Genomic DNA, 27,080 nt, shown 5'->3' with positions numbered 1-27,080 from the left:
CAATCTCCTAGCAACTAATTACCTTGTGCTTACTATGCTGGCATAGGGGCAGCAGCTACATTGGTGGAAGAAATGCACTATGCCTTTGTGGACTTTGTCATAGCCTTTGACAGGATTAATCAATGGCCTAGAGAGGGGTGGGTATTATGATGGATTTCTGAAATCGACCCGTGGGGAGAGTTTAGGGGACGGCCTTAGTTATCGTGGACAGGGAGTCTAAGAGTTTAGCCAAAACCCTATGAAGGTATCATGGGGGAACAGTTAAGGCTTAGTGGGTAAGTGGTCTAGGGCTGCAATGAGTTCACACAGAATAATGCACACTAATTCAGTGTAGGCAGCATGTATACTAATACAGGTATTTATTAGGCCTTTAAGAACACACTAAGAAAATAAACCATTATTACACAAAGCCATATATCACAAATCTATAGGGGTAGGATACTTGACCCAGGTTTGACGACCAAAGAGAAGAGGGAGTTAGGGCACAAAAGGCTTTGCACCAAATGTTATATGGAGGACGGGGGGACAGGAACAGTTGCATTTAATTACCACCCGGAATCCGATTTTCCCAGGTCACACAATGGATCGTCTGGTGGTTGCTGGGGTCATGATCTTCTGTCCTTTGTTCAGTCGAGGGGTACCAAGGGGTTGAAGGTTACAGTGATTCTTCAGGTTGGGACCATCACCAAGGTCCACCACCACAGGATGCGGAATGCAGACTTTTGCGGTACAGTCCCCTTCAGGACACTTCACGGGTTGCAGAAAGGGGAGTTCCAGCAATGATAACACTTTGTAGGTGACAGGTGATCTTCCAGTCACAGCCACACAAGCAGCTCCGGGACATGTTTCTTTGATGCTAGGAAGCAGATATTTTGGGAAATGGTGAATTATGGCACAAGCTGGCGGCCACCATAGTTCTGGGCTTGAACACGGAACAGTGACATCTCTAGCAAGATAGCCCACGAGGGAGCTGGTCAGTCCACCGGGAGGTCCAGGGACACTTCCAAAGGCTCTTGGGGCATGCAACCTCGAGTATGCGTCGAGACTAGTTGGTCCCACTAGTCCAATGGCTGAAGCACCGACTAGGGTGTTCTGAGGTCTTGCAAAAGAGCAGTGCTTCACCGGGCCAGTGGCTGGAGAGGATGCTGATACACTGCATAAGTCGTCTCCGGGTCATCAGTGAGCTGCTCTTCATTGCAGAACTGTTGGCTCCAATGTAGGTTGGAAGAAGGTCTGCAGGAGGAGTCTTCTTACCCATATTCAGAGGTGGAAGCAAGTCTAAGCCCACCAATGGAATGGATCTGCCACATTCAAACAACCAGTAGTTGCCCAATCAGGGACAATGACTGGTTTCACATCCACCTAGCAGTATGCTCTGACAGCAAGCAATGTGGACTGGGACCAGGCAGTTCCAGGCCCCTCTCTTTGGGGGACAGGGACAGGAACAGGGACACAGACAGACAGACAGACACACACACACACACACACACACACTCCCAGGCAAGTGCATGTCCTTGTATGGAATTTCCTGACCTGTGAGAACAGGAAGAAGGCCAAGCTACAATATTGTCAAAGAACAAGTAGAAGACCTCTTAGGGCGGTAGCCACCTTTAGTAGTCATTTGCTGTAAACACGAAAGTGCACGAGTAAAACAAAGCAAAAAAAGTAAAATGTTACTGCTGCCACCAGCTTGTTTAACGGACATATTAAAAGTGAATAAAATCTCAAAAGATTCAAAGTTATGGGGAGAGCATGTATCCCCACTGAACTGCACTGTAAGGTGCAATTGCTAAAATACAAACATTGCAAAGAGAAACAAACTTTGAGGGACTAAACAGTTTCACCATAACAATGAGCGAAAGGGAAGTGAAGTTGAAGGCGTTATTTCCCTTCAAAAACTCAAGACACGTTCAAAAATCAACAAAAAGAAGGGTAGTCCATTGCAATCAATGGAGGGAAAAGTGCAAAGGAGAAAAATCCTCCAATTTTAGAATTCACTCTCGTCAGCAGTGTTACTAACAATTACTTTTTGTTCTTTTTTCTATCACTTTCATTTTAATTAAATATATCACAAACCTCTATGTCCAAGTATTTTATTTCCTTAACAGGTTCAAGTTTTCGATTTGGAAAGAACCATGAATACGGTTTCCATTCTTGTGGTGCAGCCAGAAAAGTTCAATTCCATAGATTTGGCCTTGAATGCTAGAGGAGTATGCACTACCTTACAGGCTAGAGAGCAAAGTGGATAGTGAGCAGCTGCCATACATACCTGCTCCTGCTTGTAGTCGCAGAGTGCTTTAAGGACAATGGGCTTGTTGCTTCTGTAATCTGGGTTACGGGGCTTCAGCTGCACAATCCTCTTGGATTTGTTCACCACATTTTGGACTTGCCTCTTATATTCAAGAATTTTCTCCCGCTCTTTCTGTTAAAAAAAAAGTATGGTAAAAAAGAAGTGACCATTAATCTAGTACTTTATGTATCGATTCCCGGGGTCTCGATTAATAAACTATACATGTAACACTTTTTGCCATTCACTGTTCAGAAACAAATGTTTACAATGAGACAATAGGTCCTAGGTGGCTGTGAACAATTTAATTGATTAAAACAAAGAGTGCACCCTGTTTTGACTAACTTTAGAAACAGAGTGTTAATGCTTCTGTACCAATTACAGTTATCCCTTCCAGTATGGACAGTGATTTCTCTTTACATTTGTTTTCTCTTCCCCCTCACCCCATAACCTTTGGTCATCTTTTCACCTCACTGCCCCCATCCTCCACTTTCATTTTCTCATTCATTATTATAGGAGGGTATAGTTGCATAGTTTAGTGCAGCACTATAGCCAATTAGTTTCTTCTTTCCAAACAAATCTTCTCCATACCTGGAATGACCCGTCAGGAAGCCCTCACCTATTTCAGCGAGTGCGTCCAGTATAGCACCTAGAAACTCAACTCTGGGTTTGCTTACATTTTTTTTTCTTCAGATTGTTAATTCTGGTATATGTAATTTGCTCTCCAACTAATCCCACGCTCACTCATTTTGTTTGCTATATTTCATATGGCACATGATCAAATAAAAAATACCCAGAAAACCATGAAAAGTAGCATTTCTGAAAACCAGATATGGGTTTAAAGATAGTCACTTGCAATCTCAGTATACACCATTTCATGGTGTGCTACATTAATGTGTAGAAAAGATTATGTTGCCTCATTCCCCTGCAGGACAGGTCTGAAAGTAAATGCTTACTGAGAACATACAACAAATGCCTTCTTGACCCACACTGTGCCTGGGAGCTGCACACGTGGGGTTCACATTGCAAAGAAATGGAGTATGGCACAGCTGGTGTTATTTTTTAAACGAGTCCTTTTCTGTCCATTTTTTTCCAAAATCACCGAAGTGAAAACATGGCACTTACACAACGTCTTGCAAAGTGACGTCACTTGCAATCAGTGCAGCAAATTATACACACCCACAATGCAGCAGGCGGTGGTGTGTATTGCATCCAAATATACTTGCATTTATATTTATATCTCGTTTAACATACCAAGTTGTGTTTATTAGAAATGATTCAAACACTACCCAAACCACTGCAAGTTAAAATGTATGTCTGCAGGTGTCAATTCAATTAAGTCACAGGATAGAAGGCCAGACCGGCAGCTGTTTTAAGTCCATTGTTTAAAGGGATGGTCTAGTAAAAAATGTTATTTAAAAAATAGATAGGCCACATAAAAAAGAAAATACTAGCATTCGCCGTTTTAAAACTTCCTATGTAAAATTTTGAGCTATTCAAGCTCAAAATTCGAAAAAGCAAGCAGAGGGACGCAGCCATTTTGTGAAATGGAGGCCCTCCTGTGCTGGCTTTTGCTTTTGCGGCACTAATGAAGGAAAAGCCAGCCAGCTGTAGTAAACAAAGGCTACCGCTGGGTGGCTTTCCCTTCATTAGTGCTGTAGGCGGAGGACGGGGACCGGAGACCAGAGCAGGAAAGCTGCAGCTGAATCTCTAAGTGCTATTTATTTTTTTTACAAAAAATAAGCACTAGCTGCGGCAAACATAAATAAAACGTTTTTAAAGCTGCGGTTTTTTTTCTACGTTTTTGGAGGAGCCCGGAAAACTTAGAAATAAAACCGCAGCTTTAAAAACGTTGTATTTATGTTTGCGGTCGCTTTTGAAGCGACCGCAAACATAAATACAACGTTATTGTGTTGGAAAACGCTGCGGTTTTTCTTTCCAAGTTTCTCAGGCTCCTCCGTCTCGGAGGAGCCTGAGAAACTTGGAAAGAAAAACCGCAGCGTTTTCCAACACAACCGCGTGTGTTTCTGCCTGCTGTGGCTATCACTTTGGTTCTCCGGTGCTCTCATGGGAGCACCGGAGACCCAAAGTGAAAGCCACAGCAGGCAGAAACATACACGGTTATGTTTACATGCCGCATAGTGTTTCTACCTGCAGCTGATTTCCCATTTGGGGCTCTCGGCCTCCCCGTGGGGAGCCCGAGAGACCCAAATGGGAAATGCTAAAAGCTGCGTTGTCTGCCTAAATCTGCTTTCCCATTTGGGGCTCTCGGGCTCCCCGTGGGGAGCCCGAGAGCCCCAAATGGAAAAGCAGATTCAGGCAGAAACAACGCGGTTGTCTTCCGCAATGCCGCGTTGTTTCTGCCTGAATCTGCTTTTCCATTTGGGGCTCTCGGGCTCCCTGTGGGGAGCCCGAGAGCCCCAAGTGGAAAAGCAGATTCAGGCAGACACAACGCGGTTGTGTTGGAAAACGCTGCGGTTTTTCTTTCCAAGTTTCTCAGGCTCCTCCGAGCCGGAGGAGCCTGAGAAACTTGGAAAGAAAAACCGCAGCGTTTTCCAACACAATAACGTTGTATTTATGTTTGCGGTTGCTTCAAAAGCGACCACAAACATAAATACAACGTTTTTAAAGCTGCGGTTTTATTTCTAAGTTTTCCGGGCTCATCCAGCTCGGAAAACTTAGAAAAAAAACCGCAGCTAGTGCTTATTTTTTGTAAAAAAAAATAAATAGCACTTACCGAGATTCAGCTGCAGCTTTCCTGCTCTGGTCTCCGGTCCCCGTCCTCCGCCTACAGCACTAATGAAGGGAAAGCCACCCAGCGGTAGCCTTTGTTTACTACAGCTGGCTGGCTTTTCCTTCATTAGTGCCGCAAAAGCCAGCGCCGGAGGGCCTCCATTTCACAAAATGGCTGCGCCCCTGTGCTTGCTTTTTCGAATTTTGAGCTTGAATAGCTCAAAATTTTACATAGGAAGTTTTAAAACGGAGAATGCTAGTATTTTTTTTTATGTGGCCCATCTATTTTTTAAATAAAAATTTTTACTAGACCATCCCTTTAAGGTTCCGAGTCAGTGCAACCCCAAAAAAAACATTGTTGGGACCAAAGATTGTTCTTCTTCAATTTAAAAGCAATCACAAAATGTTCTAGGACTGGGACGATTATATAAACTATCTCCAGTCCTATACTATGTGGAGAAAGTGCGAGAACAAAATATTGTCACCCCCAACGATGAACTTTCCTGTCGATATAATGACTGGATACCCGAGAAAACCCAGCGAAATACTTTTTTTTTTTTAAGAGAGGGTGTTTGTGCAATGCATCAGACCCTGTAAACTTTACTTGTTATGCTCCTCAGCAGCCACAGCAATACAGCGTGTAGACTGCGCGTTACAAATTGTTGACATGTGTGAAGTAGTGGACACCCAAAGGCTGTTCACCCAATCCTATTGGCTAGTAATCCTACATGAATTTAGGGATGCTTGGGGGGTTTGGAGGGGGGTTTCCCTACCTCCAGATCTTTTATCAGGTCCAGTATACGCTGCAATTCCATGTTCTTGTCGCAGGTGTACTTCTTCCTGATGGAGTCTTGCAAATTTTTCAGGTAGTTGTCGGTGCTTTGCGCCTCTTCAAAAAACTATGTAGACGAAAAGCAAGGAAACACAACACGTTCAATATTCATGACAGAGAACTTTGCAATAAACCTTCCCACTCTGCACGGTTCTACTCCGAGAACATGATACGCAGCCGCGCAAAGCACGGCGAAACAGTTTGGCCTGCAAACATCCAATGTGGCCTCTCTGCCATTGGGAAAGGTAGGTCGTTGAGGCGGAAAGGCAAATATGTACTTTTTGGCTGCAATGGCACAAATCCTGCCCCGCGTTTGCTCCCATTCTTTTCCATTTCGAGAGAATATGCACATTAATATAGGAAGGACGCCAAATCATACTTCTACCAAACCGGATCCCACTTTGTGAACATAACACTATGCTGAGTGACAAGTCAGGAAGTGTGATGTGTGTGATTGCGAGTTTATTAGGCCAAAACTCTTGGCAACATTGGAGCATTGGAAATGTGCCCGTCCGTCAGTAGAAGTGGGTCATTCCTAAAGCAGCAACATAAGCGCGGCCTGGTGATTGGTTAAACTAAAACTTGTACTTGCAGACATCCCTGGCATTTGCAAGAGATTGGACACAGCAGTCATCTCAGAAACTTCCCAAAGAGCGGGGGACGGAGAGGTGCTCAGGGGCGTGACCAATCACAGATCCTTTTAAAAACATTCAACACTAAGTTGGGCGTGCCTTTTGGTGAACGCCGATGGACATTGGCCTAGCAGTTTCTATAATGTTCAGGAGGCGGAAGTGGCGCTGTTATGGAAGACAGAACGGGAAGAGTTTGTGAAGATAGTCATAGCTCTCAACCTTTTTTGTCAGCAAGGCGGGTGAAAACACCCGATTTTCTTTTTGGCGGGTGAAAGGCCCATAGAAGTAAATGGGCGTATGAGGGACTTGGCGGGTGATGCATCTGCTTTCAAGGCGGGTGACACCCGCCAAAAGCGGGTGATTTGAGAGCTATGAGATAGTAAAAGGTTAAGTTGTAGTGTCATTTGAGAGTCTCCATAAGAAACAAGCGTATTGGTCGCTATTTAGATGGAACCTAGGACAGTAGTGCCTTATTGCAAGGCGTGTTTCCAAATGAAGGTGCAGATTAACGTGGGTGTCCAAAATTATTAGAAAACACTCTTATTTTACCTGATAACAGAATGAACAACTGGAGTTAGGCTTAAAGATACAGCACTAAAACATTTCACACAAAAAAAAAAATACACAATGACTACACTTCCAAACATCTTGAAATCTGTTTTCTCCTCACTTGAAAACGCGAGAAGGCAATGCTGCTCAACGCCATAACAGGACCAAGGGTGCCAAATGTATAAAACTTTTGCAAAACCTTTGAAAATGGAAGGCCAAGGCCGCAAATGTAAATAGCAATATTCTCGCGCAGGTTTGGGACCGGGCTCACTCTGAAAGCTGGGAGTTACCGACCTGGAAGTAGGCCGCATTCTCCTTCAGGTGAACATCAATGCACTTCGTGATCTGCAGGATCCAGCTCCACTGGGTCTGTAGGGTGTCCATGTAGGCCTGCAAAGACAACAGAGTTAGCCAGCATGTCCTCACACTATGCCCCTTCGCGTGGGGCCTTGCCAGAACGTAAGATATTTCTATTTTGCAACAAGCATTGACAATGCAAATAGTTTGGGCTTTTGTGTAGGCATGGGAAAGGCAGTGCCATAGAGGTATTAACTGACCATTCATGGTAACAGGTGATAAATGATGCGACTGCCTGGGCATCTAATGGCAGTGGCTGCAAATGCATAATGCTACACACAATCCAAAAATGTTGGCTTTGCCAATGGATTTACCAGGACTTCAGTGAGCGACAATCGCTGAAGGCAGACGTGGTTGAGACATTCTTATTACAGCAGTAGCAGGTTTACAACTCCAATTAAGTAATTAACTCTCAGAAGACTGCTTTGAAAGCACACTAGCACTTTGATGCAAAGTTTGATGATAAGGCTTGTTTAAAGCAAGTTCAACGAGTTTCCACGAGGAGGTGTTTTGGGCGGGGAGGGGCAGGAACTGGCCATAGTGATTCGCATGGCCATGAGCAGTCAATGGGTGTGCAAATAACCAAACACCTACAAGCTGGGTGTGCCTCCTCATATGCCCTTTCTCCCAATCTGTACTCTAATGCAATACTTTTGGCTTATAGGTGTTGCAAGCCACACTTAATAGCCAAAACTAAAAATGGTTAACGATTAATGCCGATTGTAACAAAAAATAACATTCGGGTTTTCTGTAAATTGTGGAACTGAAGACCTAAGCACAACAAACTGAAGTCTTCTATAGGACAATTCTTGAGCATGTAAAGCGACCGAGCAAGCAGCATGGCCGAGTAGTCTGGAATCCACACCACGATAAAAAATGTAAAAAAATGAAACGAGGGAAGAAACATCAGAAAATGTAAGGATTTATTTAATTTTTTACAGATACACATCAACATGGGGACGATTTTCCGGGAGGGCTGGGGTTTTATTAGTGTAGAAAGACGTTTTGACAGACGCCAAACTCCCCAAGGTTCTCCCAATTAAGAGCCAATTGAGTTTCAAAATGAATGAACTGTTATCATACGTTACAAACATTAGTAGGTACTGTGGGAAACCTGAGAGTGTCCTTGCACCTAACCCCCCCCCCACCCGTGGATCCTCTATTCAGGTGGCCAGGGAAAGGCCCTCGCTCTTGGATCATGTCCCTGGGGGAGGACTAGTGAAGGAGAATCACCTGCATGGAGGGTCCTCAGAGTTTCAGAGTGGGGTGCCCGCAGGCGAGACATGGTATCCCCCTTTCCATATTGTTGGCCAACCTAACCCTCCCTGACTTTTACGGGTTATTGCAAAACCTCTTCCTTCAATTCCCTACATTTGACAGCTGAAGGACTGGGACGAGGAAGAGGAGACTAAGAGTAATGAACACTACACCTACATTTTACCACTCTGGTACTGGGACAAGGGAGATGCCTATAAAGTATAGTGAGAATCAGGCATGTCCCCTTAATCAAAGTCAAGCAAACCTAATGAAGGGGGGTTGCAGGCGCATAAATTGAGAGCCAGGGACAGGTATTCAGAGGGAGAAGGAGAGAAGCAGGGAGACCTGTGGGCACCCCTTCCCCGGAGGAGGCAGCTCTGGTGGGACCTGTGGAGGAGCCAGGACACCGGCCAGCAGCCCAAAGATTGAGCCTCTGTGTTGCTGAAGTGTGCAGGAAGGAGAACGCCGTCCACTTCTCCATCGAGGCACCAGAGCATCAGCGTGCGAGCGGGGCTTGTAGGAGCTGGCCCACTGACCTACAATGATGAGAAGTAGCAGAGGGAGTAGTTCAGGAACGCGTCAAGTACCAGTGTGGGTCGGGGAGGGATGCTCAATGACCGGGCGTTCCTAAACGGGCTGCGAGTGTGAAATGAATGCATTCCAGTTACCGAACTATACAGACAGCTGAAACTAACCATAATGAACATTTATTGAATACCGAACGAAATACCAACTTTGACTTAAAACATACCAAGTGTATATTGAATATCAAATTAACTAAAAACTTGAAGCAATGCATATCTATTGAATATCGAACTGGAAAACATGGCAGATGCATATTTAAACATCAAAGTGAAGACAGACGAACTCAAGTATAACAAATGCACAACGAACATCAAACTGAATTAAATCTTGAAAATAAGGAAAGTGAATATTTGTTGGGTGTTGCATTGAATGCAGCTTTACACTTTCACTTATTGAATATGGAATTGAATAAGACGTTTTATGTGCAAAGCAGAGGTCAGTCAAAGAAACAGTGCCCATAGGAAGATAGCGCATAGGAATGAGCGCGCATGTGAAAAAAAGTGTTACAGCAAGGGGGTAGATGAGCAAGACCACCACAAAGTGAATTTTATGGACAATTTCAGTTTGGCAAGACCAAAAGACAGGCAAGGGGAGTGTGACACTTTGGGCAGAGATAAGAAGCTAATCAGGAGAAGCCAAAGGAGTGGGAACATTGCACATACGGCAAGAGGCCAACCAAGAGAGATTACAAGAATACAACTTTGTGCAAAGGAATAAGCCTGGAAAACCTGTGTGGGCCGAGGATCCTGTGGATACTGACTGTGTGATCTGTGATGGGTGGAGCCTGCGGTCTGACAACTGCGCCTAGACCAGTGAGCCCGGAACTGTGTGAGTCCAAAGACATTGAGTGAACTAAAGTCTTGGGGAAGGGCACCCTGAGACTAAAGGAATTGTTATGTTAGCGGTACTTGTTTAGTGCACCGTCACCAAATGGTCCCCAGGCGCTCTGGCGAATCTGTAAACAGGAAGGGTGGGTAGGGTTAGTCGGGAAGAGGGGAGAAGGAGAGTGGGAGAAGTAGTGTGCTGTTGGCAGCTTCAGCTCGGTATACACCGAGTGCTGGGCTTTGGTGCTAGTATCGGATCGGGCAAAGGCCTTGAGTGCTGTGGGTGAAGTTTATGTGTTGTTGATGCGGTGTGGTAAAGTACGTGCGGATTGCTGGGGGAGAGATAGTGGTGTGGTTTTGTGTGGGTTTAAGTATGCAGAAGGTTGAGGGTTGGATTAGTGGGGTCTGTATCCTGATTCAGGTACTTATGGTTCCGTTAGAGTTGTATACCTGCGAGTTGGGATGTTGCTGGTTTCTCGAGGGCCAATTCGCTTTGGTAGTGTTGCGCTGATCCAACTGTATCCTATTTAGTATGGTTTGGATTGGTGGGTGCGTCTGAACCTAATCTTCAGGTGTGGGACTGGGTGGGTGATATCTATTCTCAGGTGATCTAGTGTGACCCTGGTCAGTTAAGGCTTTGGATGGTTCAGGGTCGGGGTCGTGTTGATGTGTTGTCCTAGTGGATCCGTCTTGGTGAGCCAGTGTATTCAGATGTTCGTATCCTTCTGTCCTGCCTGGTTCTTTGGTTTCCGTGGGGTGAACATCCTTGGCACTGTTGTTTAGTTGTAGTTTGTGTGGTGGGGCACTGTGCTTTCCATTTTGTATTGGTGGACAGTGTGTAGTGATGAAACATTCTGTTTCTCAACCATTGCATTGTCTTGAAAACAAGGTCTCAAGACCCCTTTGCTATTGAACATTAACATTTGAACTTTATTGCTTGGACCTTGGGGCAGGTGGAGCTGGAGAAGAAGCTAAGAGCTGGACAAAGCTCAGAACTTTATGTTGATCACCATTACTTTCATTATTGACATCCCTGCACATTCTTTAGCTTTAGGATAGATTTTGGACACAGACGTTTAGTTGAACTTTGACTCGGACTTTCCTTAGTTTCGTTCAGGTAGGGAAATCCCACCGCAGCATAGGACAAGTTAGCCCTTCAACCATCCTGACATTTAAGTTAATAAATAATCTTTTGTATGAACTTTAAGTCTATTGTCTGTGTCTTTTCTTCATGATGCCTTCACAGTTCACACAGTACACACAAAGAAGTGCATGTGGCTGCCCGGTCAATATATGTGGCATTATCTCGAAAAGCTAGACAAATCCAAACATGAGTCAGAGGTGTGTTAAATGCACTCCTATTAAAACAGTTGGCATCCCCACACATACTGATGTATTTTGCAGGGTGTTGGCCCAGTGAAACCAAGATGTCCTTATGAGGGATGCGTACAGCAGCTACCATTCATTTTTTTTTACTATTCCTTAAGTGATGATGGAATATTCGTTGCCTACCTCATTATGAATGCATAAGGAATGGCACTGAGAACTGTGCTATCATGTCCTCAATTGTGTGTACATGTGAACAGCAAATCACTGCAGCATTCACCTGTATGAAGCATCGTTGGTACCTGGATCCCGAGTGTTGACCCTACTAACAGGTCCTTTTACAGAGTACTTGAATTTATTAGGTGCAGCAGAGGCGTTATTTCACCAAAATGCCAGGTGTAGCGAAAGTGACATCACACAACCCTTGACCTCTGATGACATCACAGGAAGTGATGCCATTTGACCACGCCCCCAAGTGACATCATGGGAAGTGATGGTGCACAAGCTTTCAGCCCTTGTCAAAACAGGAAGTGGCATCCCATAGCATTGTTCCTCAGTACACTAAGAAATATATGGTTACTATATCACTGTAATATGAGATCCATTCTTGTGTGAAATGTATCACCATATGTAGCGTTAAAATCAGTGTGTATAGGCCCATGTTACCAAATTACTTTGAATGTAAACAGACGTCCAACAACATGGACTATTGTACATCACTCCGTAAATCAACAGAGCATCTAGAAGAGGCCTAAATCCCAACGTTACGCCATTTTGTACCACAAAGTGTCCAGCCACAGACTGAAAACCTCAACGGACCAACACAAGTCCAACCAGAAAAACGATTGTCTGGAGGGTTGACCAGAGCTGTGCCAGTGGTTATGAATGAACCTTCCAGCCATCACCTTTCTGTTTTGCTTATTTGGTAAGTAACCCACTATTATTTTTGTTAGATGGGAGAGGGGATGTGTTGCACGTCACAGTAATTGCAGGTTTTTTTTATTTTAAAATGTAAACCGCAGCACCAGCAGCTCCACGACATCACAGCTAGAAAAGCCTGCTGGGTATAGGGAGTGAGGCTACTCATCACTGATGACGTCCAATGAGGCTGAAACATGTCTGGGGATGCTTGTGGTATCGTGCAAAAGGGATGTGACCAAACATCCTCTTGTTCCCAAAGCAAGTGTGTTGTCCCTGAGCTAGCCTTACAAATATACATTGATTTTGCTTGAGGAAGCAACAGATGGTTTACTTCAAAGTCGGCGCGTGGGGGGCAACTTCATGTAAATTAATTAGCTCACCTTGCATCTAGCTACAGTGTGCCTGGGATGCAGGTCTGGCAGATCTGGGTCAAGTGTCACACAGTGACCAGGCAGGATTGGTGGCAGAAGCCAATAGGACACACCCCTCTCATCACAGGCCCAGTGGCTCACTGGATGTGCAAAGCAGACGAGAAACACTGAAGAGATTTGTGTTCATGCTGTGCTGTCACTGAGTACTGCAGGTTTATCTTGCCCATTCTCAGCTAGCTAAACCTAGCACCCATACCCTTCCTGTTGCTACAGCACTGGGTATGAGCTGCACAGACAGCCCGGCCTCTAAACCCAACCATTCAGGCATTCTTCACTAATGGACTTCCAACCTGTTAGTGGTGGCTGCTTCATGGTTTTTCCTGCGTTCCTTTTATTTCTCCAGCTAACAAGATCTAGATTCCAAGTGAAAAAAGCTGTGGCACATTTAGCTGCATTTACAACCACCTTTTTCAGTCATAACACAGATATCTGCCCTTGAGACTACCACTTTGTCCAGTGGCCCAGGAGTAGTGAGGACAGGGTCTAGGGGTAGCAGAGGGGGAATCGGGGGCGCAACTGCTTCCCCTGGTAAACCACAAATGACGTCCCTGGGGTGCAGGTATATAACCTCTCCAGTGCACTCATTGTAGCAGTGTGCTCATAGGCTAAGGTGCTGCACTGCATACCACTGGAAATACCGGCTCTAGTTTCCGGATTCCAATTAAATCATTGAAGTTGGTGGGTGCTTATGCAGAATGTAGTCTTAAGATTGATTTAGATACATTCCATAGTTAATTATGTGAAAGATGGTCCTTGTACACAAAATAAGTGAAATCAATATCAGGTTCCTAGTCCTTAGCTCGGAGTTACGCAGTTCAATATTATATTATAACTTATTAAAAAATAGAAGCCCTTTCATCGGTACTAATATTCCATGTAACCACGTTAACATTGTCTCTTTATGGGGGGAGCTGTTGCGCAATGACCAAGATGGCAGCGCCTCGTTAGAGCTCCCGTATTAGAGGCCGATTCAGGCAAAACTAGCCTTCAATAGTTCATATTTTGCTGTTCCAGCGAGAGAAACGAGCCTCCGGCAGCCCCGACAGCACATCGACCTTCCTCCGGTCTCGATCGGAGGCTGCAGTGCGGAGGACAGGGAATCCGCGCCTCCACGGCGGTGATGGACGGCGCACATACAGAGTCCGGCGCTGTCCACTACACTGCAGCGGCTGGCTGCATTTTTCTATTGGGGCACAAGGGGCTCTCCCCAGATCGTCGCGGTATGACAGGTCCAGGCCTCCCTGTCCCCTCTCCCTGGGGCCCACTGAATGCCGCGATCACTCGCCGTGGCCGCCTACAGCAACTGGAACACACAGGCTGCGCCAGGGATCCCTCTGCGCTGCGGCCGCATCCCTCCTGACCTGCAATATTAGGGCTGACCTTGTTTGCTTCACTACGCACCATTTGGTTGGAACACCCAACAGCCCATACTGTGTCCTTCACTAAGCTCCTCCTTAGCACTCCGTACTGTGGCCTGGAAGTAATGCGCCACAGCATCTGGCGGCACAGACAGTGATCCACACCTCCTGAGGCCGTTTTGGGTTGGCGGGGCACTTTCCAGATCACTGGAACCCACTGAGGCAGGAGCACCCCGACACTGGGAGCATCACAACTCCCTTCCAACTGGGCGACGGTCACCATTTTACAGTTAGACTGTCCCCGCTTTTTGGCCAACCTCTGCTGGAAGCTGGTCACAACCCTTTATTGCTTTGAAAAACCGTGGCGTGAGGACGGATTCGGAGTTCAGTTTGAAATCTCAAACAGGATTTTTTGACCTGTGTAAAATGGATGAAGATTCTCAGATTATTTGCATGAACTGATTACATCATCACCAACTGCTTTATATCTGTCCATATGGACTATCGTAATGTTACTCCATCCGGGCCTTCCCAAAGTATCTATGAACAGGCTGGAGGGATGCCAGAATGCAGAGGCCAGTCGCCCAATGAGACAGACCACCCCCCCACCTCCCTCAGCTATACAGACACTGCACTGGTTTCCAGTTCAGAAATGTTTAATTTATAATGCGCCTTCTGGTTGGTTATAGCTTTGCAGGGACATCGAGCCATATGCCTAGAAAAAAGAATGAAATTATGCTTGCACACCCCGGCCCAAACTCCCCAATCTACCACCTCTCCAAAGACCTACTTTCAAAAGGGTTGCTGCCAAACTGCAAACTGTCCAACAGTCTACTGCCGATAATATACAATATGTCAGATTTGTCATGTTTCAGCATACAAACCAGACTTCCCCCTCCCCCCACTTAAGACTCGGTTCTTGATATAAATTGGGGTTGCTTGTCTTGAGATTTTTTTTATTGCCAAAATGGGCTTTTTGTTTTTAATGGGAGTATATCCTGCATACTCCGTCACTTCTTTTACTATGCCTTCCTTGTTCCACCTTTTACAGCCATCCGCACTCGTTTTCTTGTTTCCTGGGTGGCCCTTGCCCCCGTGTTCAGTTTCTTTCCCCACAACCGTATCCATCCCCTTGGCGAACATTCATTCCCCTGACGAGAGCGTCAACAAGGAGAAATTGACTCTTTTTGTCGATTTGGTGACAAACTATTCTGCATTTGCACCCCAAGATACCTTTTGGTTAGAGTGTTCTTTTCGAAAACAAATAGACACAGAAAAATACGAGCCTCGCCACATTGTTTTCTTCTCTTTTTTGGGTTAACCACAAATAGCCGTGGGGGTACAGGGAAGGTATGAGGTCATCCCCCGCCCCCGTGGGAAGTCTTACCTCAATTTTGTCTGATGCCGGGTGGTGGTTGGCAACCAGCTGGTCGCTTTCTTGCTTCAGCTTGTTCAGTTCTTTTTCTTTCACCTCCAGCTGGCTCATAAGTTTCTGGTAACAAAATACAAAAGGTAAAAAGGTCAGCTGTGTACCCATTCACGTACTACATAGACCCAGTTAGGTCACTTACTGCACACAGTAACACATCCATGTCGCCTCTATGTTCATAAAGCGCAGGCCAAGGAGCCATAAGGGCAAACTGCAATCAAACCCAAGAGCATCTCGGGGGGATAGCTCAGGGGCAACGTGCTCACCTTGGAAACAAGACGACACAGAGCAACACAGGTTCGATCCCCAGGTCCACGCTTAGAAACCACTGGGTATTAAGCACGTTATAAAATAACCAATCATATCACCTGGGCACATAAAGAAAGTTTGGTTTGTTATGTTCTTACCACCTAAGGAATTGGATGTGACAAGCAGTCTGTGCATTTTTATAATTCATACAGGCCACACGTTATCTATGTACAATAGAAGAGATGCACTACATTGCCATGATGTCTGGAACAAATCCCAAGAGTCATTGCTTTTACTACTCTGTGCTGCATTACTGCCCTAGAAAATGAAAAGATGTCAAAACATCACACCAGGTGTTCCATTTTTTCATCAGAAACATTCCATATAAAGGAAGGATGATTCTGTAACCATCGACAGCTGGGTGAATGCAGAGAAGAAAACACTGGACTGGACCTACAACCATCAAGGGTTATCCCTGCACTTTAAAGTTTGCTGAGAGGGAAGGGGTAAACAATGCCACTTTCTCCAGCAAGTCCCAGCATTTCATCTTTTTAAGGTTGATAAAAGAAGCATTGCGTTGCCCAATAGTTACATGAAACATTCACAGTGCTGAAAAAAAGACATTGCAGCAACGAGGACTTATCAAATAAGAGCGTATTTGTTATTAGTCCCCGGCGAGGGCTCAATCAGAATGAAACAAGCATTCTGATTGGCCCTCGCTGGGGCATTACCCGGCTAGGAATCCCTCGACCGGGATTCCACAGCCATTGTTCCCGGCGGGGGGCATGGCAGCACCTCAGCCCATGAGAAGGCTCAAAGGGGGGCTATCCCCGCTCCGAGCCTCCACACGGCTGAGAAGCTGCCTTCGCCCCCTGCCGGAGACTCAGGTATGTGTTTTTTGTCTCCCTTTCCTCCCACCTCCCCACCCCACTTACCTTCTACCTCCTTTGTCCATGGCGGGCGGCGTGGCAGCCTCCAGCCGTGTAGAGGCTCGGCGCGGGGACATCCCCGCTCTGAGCCTCCACACGGCCGGAGGCAGACTTCATCCCCCGCTGGGGAATCAGTAACTGATATTTATTTTTTTCTCCCTCTCCCCCACCCTCCCAACTCCACTTACGTTCTTCTCCGTCGTCTTTCAGGTACGAACGCGCTGGGAACACCTCTGTTCCCAGCGCATCCGCTCCCAATGGCCGCCATGGAAAGGGAAAACTGACTCCGTTTTCCCATTCCCGGCGGCCATTTTCTAGGTGGTTTTTTTTTTCTGTCCCGAAACGCTGCAGCATTTCGGGACAGAAAAAACTGCTTTTAGTACCCCGGTCACGCAGATCTTGCTTCGCTCAGGCCTATATCTATGGGCCTCGGGGCATTACCTGACTCGGTAATGCCCCTGCCACTCGGGGCATATTGCTTAAAGCCTTGAGATGTTAGTCACTGCATACATATGCATTTAAAAAAACATATTTGGGAAATAATGCCAGGATCTAGATTCATGGAGACAAAACCTCTGTGCCCAGTTAAAATATATCCTCACTCAATGCTTAAACATTGTTGATTTTCCAGCTTTAAAATGTCCCCAATCAGATTTTTAATATTTGTGTACTTCTTGCTTTTTTTGGCCTTCATTTTGGGAACTGTCTTCAATCCATTAAATAGGAAGTGACACCTAAGAAGGAAAAGAAGCACAGCCCGCATATCCATCGTAATTATTATTTTGGAGATTTCACATATTGCTGCTAGAACTTGGAATCCCGTTTTGAGACCTTGGTAACTGATGTTACTTATTACCATCATTGTTACTCACACTGTGGCATTAACCTTTGTCACTGAGGGGGTGTTAGGTAGATGTTTCATTTTTATGCCAATTATCTTTCACCTGTGAGACTCCCAGCACTTTTTGCTGGACTTGTGAATTTTTTGTTTATGTTCCTGTGTGAGTGGGATCCATTTCCCACAATCCCCCATCCTTTTACTCTTCAGACATTTTGGGGTCTCTCCATACTTTATATTTGGAGTCATGCTTTCCTCCAACTTTATGGGCATCTGTAATTTACTTTTGCAACAAACATCTTTTTGTGTGCAGTGTTGCTGGGGAACCCCTTGGGCTCCCCTTTTTATTTTATTTCCCTTCTAAGAACACATGTTACCAAGACTGGGTGGGGATACTTTCTATCCCTCTAGCCTTTTCTTTTGTGAGATCAGCACACACCACCGTATGTGGAGTGCTGAGGGGTTACACTGGATCCCCTTTCTCAATGCATTTGTAACATTTCTGTTACAGTGACAAGCATACCTAAATGGCTGGTGGCAGTGGACGTGTTCTACCTACATTTGTGCAATTTCTACTAGCAGGCTGTGCTCACATTTGCAGTAATGTACAGAAGGGTCACCACTGACCCAAAATGGTGGCTCTGTTCTTTTTGGTCCATTTCTTTTTGGTGTGTTCTTTCTAGGTTCTTCTTCTGCCGTTCTGGGTGGGGCGGGAATCATTTGTGAAACCTGCCAAGGCTACAGTGTGTACGTAAGGACGGGAAGCAGGGGAGGATCCCAAAACTCCGCTGGTCTTGGTCTTCTAGCATGCCTGTCTGAAACCAGTTCCAACCGGGAGGCTGGTTGTCCTGAAAGGAGAGCCACCCCCCCCAATGTTTGAACATGGCATGAATGCCGATTGGCTGGGTTACTGCATAAGAGGCTGGATTCCGGGTACACAGTCATCCACTGGAACTAAATCTGAAAAAGAAAGAGAAGATGTCTGCAGCTTCTTCCAGTGACCAGAGATACCTGGTGAGTGACTGCTGCAGTGTTGACTCTTGCATGTGACAGAGGAGCTCCAAATGGGGACTCCTCCTTTGTTTGGGCTGGTGGGAGCAATCAGCCTTGAGACGTACTGCAACTTGCTGGGCTGCAAAATGCCAATACCCTGGGACCTGCGACCATTGTGCAGCACATCGTCTTACGGAGATCGAATCCTCAAACTTTGATGGACGCCTTCTGGACCTCCAGAGGCAAGATTCCACTACTTGAAGTCCCCTCACCAGAGTGCTCGATCGAGAAAGCGAGGCAAACCAACTGGGCAGTAATCATTCTTCATCTGCTATCCTGAAAAGGGCATCAAAACCACAGAGCCATGAGAAGCCAAGAAGATTCATTTGCTGTGAGCCTTTCTACTTGACTGCCGCTGCAAAATCCCTTCTTTTGTGAGAAAACCAAGAATTTGGTGACCGGGTCCCTCCAGCTGCTGCATCATGAGGGTGTCCGCCTGCATCATCTTCTTCACTGCTAATGTACTGTGATACTCAAGGTAATACTTACCTAGAATTGTTCTGCGGCTCCTGTGTTTCACCCAGGCCCAACGCTTGTGCGCATTCATGGAGAGCCTGTCAGCTTCCCTGAACCTTTTTACCCACAAACCCGGTTACTTACTTGCTACAGAAGAATTCTACAGGAACTCAGCTTGTGCCTGACCTTTTTGACCTCCAATCGGATCCTGAAAGACAATCAGAACAAGATAGGGAAGGACTCAACACCTAGGCTCTGAAAAAGTATTGTAACAATAACTTACCTTGAGTTTATGGTTTCTTTCATACTGATCTGAAACCAAGTATTGCAAAGTTATTACAAAAGTCGTTGTTACTTACCTATGAACGGCATACTGCTACTCGGAAAAAGTTTTCTACAAAAGTAATTGACTTACTGAATTATCCATTCAATTTATTCCTGAAATAGAATATTATACAAAGTTTACTACAAAGTTGTAGTTACTTGCCTTGAATTGCATACTGCCATTCTATAAGTCTTTTAGACTGTGGTTTACTCACCTGAACGATTGCCATGGTTTTCTATTGTGCTGGCTAATTGTGATAGTATTTACATTTCCAAAGAATTCTCTTGCCGGTGTATATAATAAACCAGTATGTTTATATCACTTCCAGTGTATAAGCGTTTCTTTGAACCATATGTATGCGATAAGTTCTTTGCACCTTCCTACAGCCCTCTCTCCCTCCTAAAATAAGCCTGCCTGCTCAGTCACCTACCAAACCAGGTGTGGTACAGGCCTGTACTATCTGTTTTGCAAAGTAGAGAGTCTCTTCTAAAATCCCGTTGGTATTTTAGAATAACTCCTGAACAGGGGGGTAGAGGGGTTACTGGAGTGAAAGGCAGAGTGACCCATCCCCCCACCCGCCCCCGACCAGGTACTGAACCTGTTCACACTGTTCTTGAGCCAGGTATCCTGCCCACGAACAGCAAAAAGGTGGAAAGTAAAAAGAAAATGCAACCAAGTTTACTTATCTAGCATACCCCACCAGGGCCAAGAATAGCAGTACCAGCAGTACAAATCGTAACAGTGGCCGCAACCAGTAGAAGAGGCATTAACCAGTAAAGTACACGTATTTACCTTGTACCGTTAATACTCTAATGACCTATAGACTGCGTGTCCGGTCTACCTCCGATGTCACTTCCTGCTTCAGAGGTTGAAGGCAATTCAGAAAACAGAAGCAACCTACGTCTGCAACACGCTTATAAAACGGTGAAAATGAAGAAATCGGCTAAAGTAAAAAAAAAATTCCACAAACACCACGTGTTACAAAGTGCCAAAACATCAGTTCATAGATATTTGATTAAACCTGCTATGGATTGAGAAATGTGGTGTGTTACAGCTGCCTCCAGATGGCGCTGTCCGCTCACTTACCGAGAAGGACTCCTGCTTTTTAGTGATGTCCGTGTTCTTGTCGCTCCAGTCGTAGAGGAGCTCCTCTTCCTCGCGGTCGTTAATCCACATGATCTCGCGGGAGGTGGCCTGGATGATGCCCTGGAGTTGGCGCAGTTGATCCATTTTTTCAAAGGACGATTTCTAGCACAGTGGAAGCAAACATGCTGCATGTTAGTGGCGGAAGTACAATCGTCGCCTATATATAGCATCACCTTATTTGGGTGTGCACCAGCCCTTATAACTTAGATGAAACCTCCAATACTCGAAGTACCAAGCCTTTCTCCTCCCCCATAGTCCTTTAAATGCCAGGACTGTGTTGAGCGAGTTATGGTTACTGGTCTTTTTAATGAATGTGACGAGAGGGCTGGGTAAGAAGTTCGTGTACTCCTCCTCCCCAGTGCTTTAAGTGGGATTGGAAATAGAGGGGGGATGGTGGGGTCTAGTTAGGGGGTGTGGCCTAAGCACTCACCCACTGAGGCCCCCTCCTCGATTAAGGGCGGAGGGCAGGGGTGGCTGGTAAAAAAGGTGGAGCTGGGTCACACTGGCATTATCTTTGATGCGCCCAGCCCCTCCTTTTAAACAAAAGAATGGGCTGAGCACACCAAAAGGTGTGACACCAGTGTGCCCCAACTCGCACACAGCCCTTTCATTCAAGGAGCCTGCTTTTACCATGGACTCCTTGAATGAAAATGCTGCCTGCTGCTGGCGTTTGTGTGCTCGAAACAGGAGGAGGGCTGGAGGGCCCAGTCGCTCCTTTTGTTTCCGAGTTGGGTGATGACTAGTTACTCGGAAACAAAACGAGAGCTGGGCAGTCCGGCCCTCCTCCTGTTTTGAATACACAGACATCAAGCAGCCCACACTGCCCGGTTACAACTGCTGCTTGCAACTGTCAGTACTTCGGTTTAGAAAAAGGCGATGCCTTTTCTTTTTTCTAAACTGAAGTGCTGACACCTTCAGGCAGCTCGTGTAATCGTGCAGCCTATACACAGGCTGCCTGCTAGCTGGGGGTGGGCCCGGCAGGGCCACGGCTCGGGAGCCCTTTCTAGAGACTGCCGGAGCCCGGCCCCAGCTGGCCTCGGCCCACTTAAAAGCCCTGCTCCTCCCACACAAAGGCTGATACGCCAGACTGATCGAATAGACACACCTTTCACTTTTTTTGAAACACTGAAAAACACACACACACACACCCACACCCACCGCCCCCCCAGCTCCAGGTCTGCCAGCGCCCTGTGTGAGATTTGTGCGCTCCCCACCCCGCCTACCACAGCAGGCTTGGTTGGCTGATGTTAGAACAAGTATCAGCTGAACAAGAGAACTTATCCCCATGCTGTTCTTGCAAAGTGTGTTTAATTGCTCCTTGCCTCCAGCTCAGTGTCATGTAAACAGCTCTTATTAAAGAATCAGGCACAATTTACATGACAATGAGCTGGAGGCAAGGTGTCCTTTATTGCTGCACCATGGGGGCACCCCTGTGCAGCCATACCCCCCCCCCCCCCCCCGAGCACACCTTGAGCCACACTGACACTGAGCCTGGGGGGTAATGAAGTGGCAGGACCTTAAGTGGCACTGGAAAATGAGCTGGGGCTCATAAAGCGGGTGTGCCATAGCACGAGGTGTTGCCTGCCTTTTGTTAGGCCATGCCCCCTTGATGAGCCTCAGCTCAATGGGCCTACAGGCACCCCTGACAGGCAGCCTTATGTAGAGATCTGCACCCTCCCACATGTTGCCCCCGCCCCTCCCTTCCTGGGGGAGAGGGTGCTGATCTCTGCATTTATTTGCTAAAAGCTTGCCTGGCAGGTTACAGTGCCTTTTCAGCCTTAATGGTTGTGCTGCCCCACGCAAGGCTGCAGAGGGGCAGCGTCACCATTAAGGCTGAAAAGGTGAGGCTGCTGAAAGCAGAGGCATTTTTACTAAAGCCTGAAACTCTTGCAAATGAGCAGGAACCACACGTGTTTATTAAATAAATAAACAAACAAATAAATAAATAAATGGTGGTGCCGGCCTAGGGGCATCTGTTGCATGAAGGGATGCCTTGCAGGTGTGGGGCCACCATTATGTATTAAAGGCATTTATTTCTGAAGCCTGATGCGCTCGCTCATGTGCGAGAGCTTCAGGCTTTAGAACAAAAAGTCCTTGTCCTGTAGAGGTCAAGGCTTGGTCTGAGATTAGTGAGCCCTGGCAGGGCCCCGCCTCTGAACAAAATTTCGGAGCTTGCCAGGGCTCAGCTCTGGCCCACTTAAATCCCTGAAAAGAGGTCAAGATTAATTACGTTTATTCAGGGATCTCCATCAATACTTTAAAAAAACAACGTTTGGACTAAAAAGAAAACTGAATAAAACATGTATGCAAGAAGAGAGGTTTGAGATGGTTTAGTGTTTACTGGAATCCCCCCAAAGTCAGCCCAGTTAAGCTTCAGGCTGGAGCGTTTTTTTTCCCTTGGTAGAAGCGTTAGGTGGATGGCACAACAGTATTTTAGGAAACGGGAAAGAAGGATTGCAAACTAAGGCAAAACATCGGTTAACGTAGAGGTTGCCCTATAAAGGACTTGCCAAACTGTCAAAGGCCACACTACAACGAAAAAAGGAAAGAGGCGAGGCAAAAGTAGCCAGCACTACAGTGTCCTTACCAGTAGCAACTATGCTGCATTTCGGGGCGTGTGGGGGGAGCGAGTTGGAGAGATGAGGCGTTTCTTGGCTCAGGGATCCCTGGAGAGGGCATGGGCAAGACGGGACATAGCAATACTTTCTGAGAGTACCCTGCACAAAGAACTTCTACCAGTGAAGATAACCACAATTTAAACCTAGATGGTATCAGATCAAAGAATTGTCAAGATTTTGTATAACAGTATTAAGACATCATGCAGAGTCCAAGGTGTCATCAAGTCGTGGCTGCGGCTTATAAGATGGCGAGAGGCGTAGCCTTTCAATGCGACACTGAGCATTGCGGCTGCACTTACCAGCAAGGTGTCGTACTCCTCTTCCAGTTGGTAAATGGCTCCCTTCTCACGCTGCAAAGACAGAACAAAGCCATCAGCGAGCACACAATAACAACAAACGCCAAGGCCTTGCAGAGGATCATTTACGTTACCCAGCCTTTTTACTGTCTATTTTACACTGTAGTAATTCCACACAAACCCTCTTTTTGCCTTACTGCACAAAAACCCACACTCGTTTAGAGTGGAAAAGGTTGCTTTAATGTGACAGGTCAAAGCTTACAAATAACCGCTTACCTGGCTCCCTGGCCTTACAGGCTAACAAACACTTTTAAACAAACCAATTAATAATTAACACTTTCATTTCCCCAACAATTAAATAAATAAATAAATCCAATTCCTCCCTAACGATCCCTTGGTCCCTACCATCTCCTTACCAATTCTCAAGGCGTCCCGTTTTCTCCCCGGGCCATGCCCCTTCAGGTTAAATACCTGTTCCCCCGGGGTAACCTGTTTGTGCAAACAGCACCACCCCTATCCGTTCCCGCGCCATTCCCCCCATTGTGCTTCCCTCACCCCACATCTAAAAGGGGCCATGCCCCCGGCAACCAAACTACTTCCCAGACCCCTAAAAACCTCCCCTCTACACCAACCTCCTATTTCCTATGACCTGCAGCCAGTCTGACCTGCCACATTAACAACAGATATTATACATCACAACTTCAAAACTAGAGCCCCAACCGGTCACACAAAACTACCGAAACCATACCAACCTTGAACAGAAACTCAAAAACCCCAGTAATATTTAAAGAAAGAATAACCCAGAAGAAACCAAATTAAAAAAGAGGCCACCCCCCACACCCCAAGAAAATTAAAACCAGGTCCCTGGAACAACCCAAAAAAGGGGGTGGGCGGGTCAATCTAAAGTCCCCAACCGTCGCCTGCTTCCCAAACCTTCCCTGACCCTTAAATACCCCCGGGAGTGGTACTCTACACGCAGGCCACCTCGCTGGCCTGTGCAGCGTCAAAATAACCCTGGGGCCCCCCCTTCCGTTATAGATCCGCCAGAGAGCCAAGAGGCCATGCAAGTGGCGATACAAGACCCATTAACAAACAATGACAGTGAAGCATCGGTTGCACAGAAACGTGTGCCATACACCTGGGGTTGGAAGTGAAACAGGGTGCTGGCACTTGGGCTTTAGGTGCCCAGAGGAGGTCTAAAAATTGTGCTTTGACGCATTTTCATCACTGCCAAAAGGTCACCCCAGGCAAGGACGAGGAAAGGCTGTTTCTGCATCTTGTTCGCAGTTCCTCTCTCTGGGAAGTTTGCGGCAACACACCTTGAGTAGCTTTGCCCCTGCAGTCAATAAATGAATTTAGCCACTAGACCGTTGAGGTTTGCAGTGTAGTGGGGTCTATGTGTATTGCTTTAAAGGTTGCAAAGGCTTCCGCTGGAAGCCAGCTCCCAGTGTGGATTAGAGGGGCAATCATGCGCAAAGTGCCGGCACTGTGGGGAGCGGGCAGGAGGTGGGGCTGCACTAAAGGTTCCTACACCTTCAACGGGACTAGCCTTATATGTGTCCACCGGCCCTGCCTGCAGGAAATGCAAAAGTCAGCTCTCGTGCCAGCTGGGGGGCGTGGTCATAGTGGAGGTGGGAGATCATAACACGAGGAATGTTGACAAAGTTGGGGAGAGGTGGTTTCAGCTTCATTAAGAGCGACAGCCACAATACACGTTTTTGGGAGCAAGTGACATGGGGATTAAATGATACACCTGGTCAAGCAGTAAGATTTTACCCTAAAAACAGTTATTTTCCTTAAAGTACCCCCCCCCCCTCACCACCACAACTTCCCAACCCCCTCCTCCTCCACCCCCACACAGAATGTGGTTCCCACGTAGGAGAACAGTAATGATCGGATTTGGAGGTGCAGAGATTTACAAAAGGAACGACATCCATCACCAATCAGTGACCGTGCAAAGCCCAAATCCCCCCCCCCACCACCCCACAAGCGATGCCTGGGACACATGACAAGCAGCTGTGCAACACCTGCACATTAGTGTATGGGGACACAACTGTGCAATTCACCATCTGGCTTCATTGCACAATCAGTGCAAGCAAGTGTTTGCATAACAGGTCTCTCTGCTGAATGGCACAGAGGAACACGAACGCGCACATGCACACCCCCCCCCTTACCCTGTGTCAATCAGGAAGCGCCGATCATGAATGGCGCTCTTGCACCTGCTGACAGTGGGTGTGATCTGGTGTAAACAAGATGCAGGTCTGTCGGTGTGTGGTGAGGGAGCCAGCAGTGTTTCTTCACAGCCTTCAGGTGAATTGGGTTGGGTGGGGTCCAAGGGTTGCATCTTCTAAAGAGGGCGTACATGCAGTGTTGAAACGTGCTTTGAGTTAGGGGTGGCATGGGGAAGGTTAGGCAGGTACTGTTTTGCCAGGAGTAGCGCTCCCCGGCTTTGAGCCATGGGTAGGAGTGAAGAGCTAAACTGAGCACCAAGGACCATTAGGTGCCACCCTGTGAGAGGGCGACTTGGGTTCCTGGGGAAGGCTCCGTGATTATTTCAGATGGCGACCCTCTTGTCTTTGAAGAAGTGAATGTTTTTTTCTGGAATGAGGGTCAGAGGGAGACATTACCAGGTAGCTTGACCAGAGAGATCGCTCAGTCTCTGGTGTTGGAGCTCGGGTGTTTCTACCTCTCATTTCGTCTTTATTTTCTGCATAACCCTCTTTGGTAATTTCGTTGTTTTGGGGGGTAAATGGCATCCTTTGGCGCATACCCCATCAGTCCCCTGAACATGGACTCGCTTTAAAGTTACCCAGGCAAAAGCAATCGCACAACGAGTGAAAGGCGTCTTCACCCACTTCATTTTCTTTTTTTTTAAAAAGACAAAGAAATGAACATACAGGGAGTGTGTTGACAGAGAGGTTTCATGGACTTTCGCGGCTGGGAGCCCATATTTTATTTATCAGTATTATTTTAGAGGCTTTGTATTGCGCCAGTTCGGGGGAAGTATTTCTGCAAAGTGCATTATGACGTGTACATAGAGTAGGGAAGTCGTTGATAGAGGAAATAACAGATACAGAGAACTTCGTGCGCCTCACTCTGCATGGACTGCAGTCAAAAAGGTACCCCAGCCCCCTTAAACTCCATCCGAGTTACCTGGAAGCATACCCGGCCACTGCATACCCGATCCTCTATGCTGAGCAGCTGCTCCCAGCACCCAAGGGAGCGCACCCTCCCTTCATCTCAAGCAATTGGTTGGGGCGGTAGAGGACGCCCGGGACATGAAGATTCATTGGTTTAAACAGAAGCGCCAACCTACAGTGCCATAGCGGCACAACTCAAAGCCAACTACCAACGGCATAGTTGTGTGGGGGCGTCTCCATCCCATCTTTATTATTTGAAATCTTCAGCCAGGAATGCACCAGTGAAGCAACATACTATGTAATGTTTCTGGAGTGTTCAGTGTTAATCCTAGTTTCCTTTACACAAAAAAGGTAGCAGGCGCCCCTCTCTCGAAAGAACACGGCATGATAACCTGTTCAGTGGTTTGTAACCACTTTGAGAGTTCGCAGCCATCTGCTTTTTGCTCACTGTACCTTCCATTCCCACTAGACCTCAAGTACTTAAAAATCATGCACGTCCTCCGTCCACA

General features: G+C 46.6%; 1 protein-coding gene across 3 annotated transcripts in view; it reads right to left on the bottom strand.

Annotated features, from left to right (window-relative positions):
- DSP (desmoplakin) overlaps positions 1–27,080 on the bottom strand; it is a 372,480-nt gene that overhangs the window by 218,045 nt on the left and 127,355 nt on the right. For all 3 annotated transcript variants that reach the window (XM_069613475.1, XM_069613476.1, XM_069613477.1), the window contains exons 6-11: positions 23,435–23,485; positions 20,458–20,619; positions 15,480–15,584; positions 7,328–7,423; positions 5,794–5,919; positions 2,270–2,422 (exon numbers count right to left, since the gene is read on the bottom strand). In XM_069613475.1, coding sequence (XP_069469576.1) covers positions 2,270–2,422; positions 5,794–5,919; positions 7,328–7,423; positions 15,480–15,584; positions 20,458–20,619; positions 23,435–23,485 — 693 coding nt within the window. The remainder of the gene's footprint in view (positions 1–2,269; positions 2,423–5,793; positions 5,920–7,327; positions 7,424–15,479; positions 15,585–20,457; positions 20,620–23,434; positions 23,486–27,080) is intronic.

The sequence above is a fragment of the Ambystoma mexicanum genome, chromosome 5p (assembly GCF_040938575.1).
Source record: "Ambystoma mexicanum isolate Mex_15411 chromosome 5p, UKY_AmexF1_1, whole genome shotgun sequence".
NCBI lineage: Eukaryota > Metazoa > Chordata > Amphibia > Caudata > Ambystomatidae > Ambystoma > Ambystoma mexicanum.
Note: the sequence above shows the minus strand (reverse complement) of the source record. Positions and strands in the feature narration are given on the sequence as shown.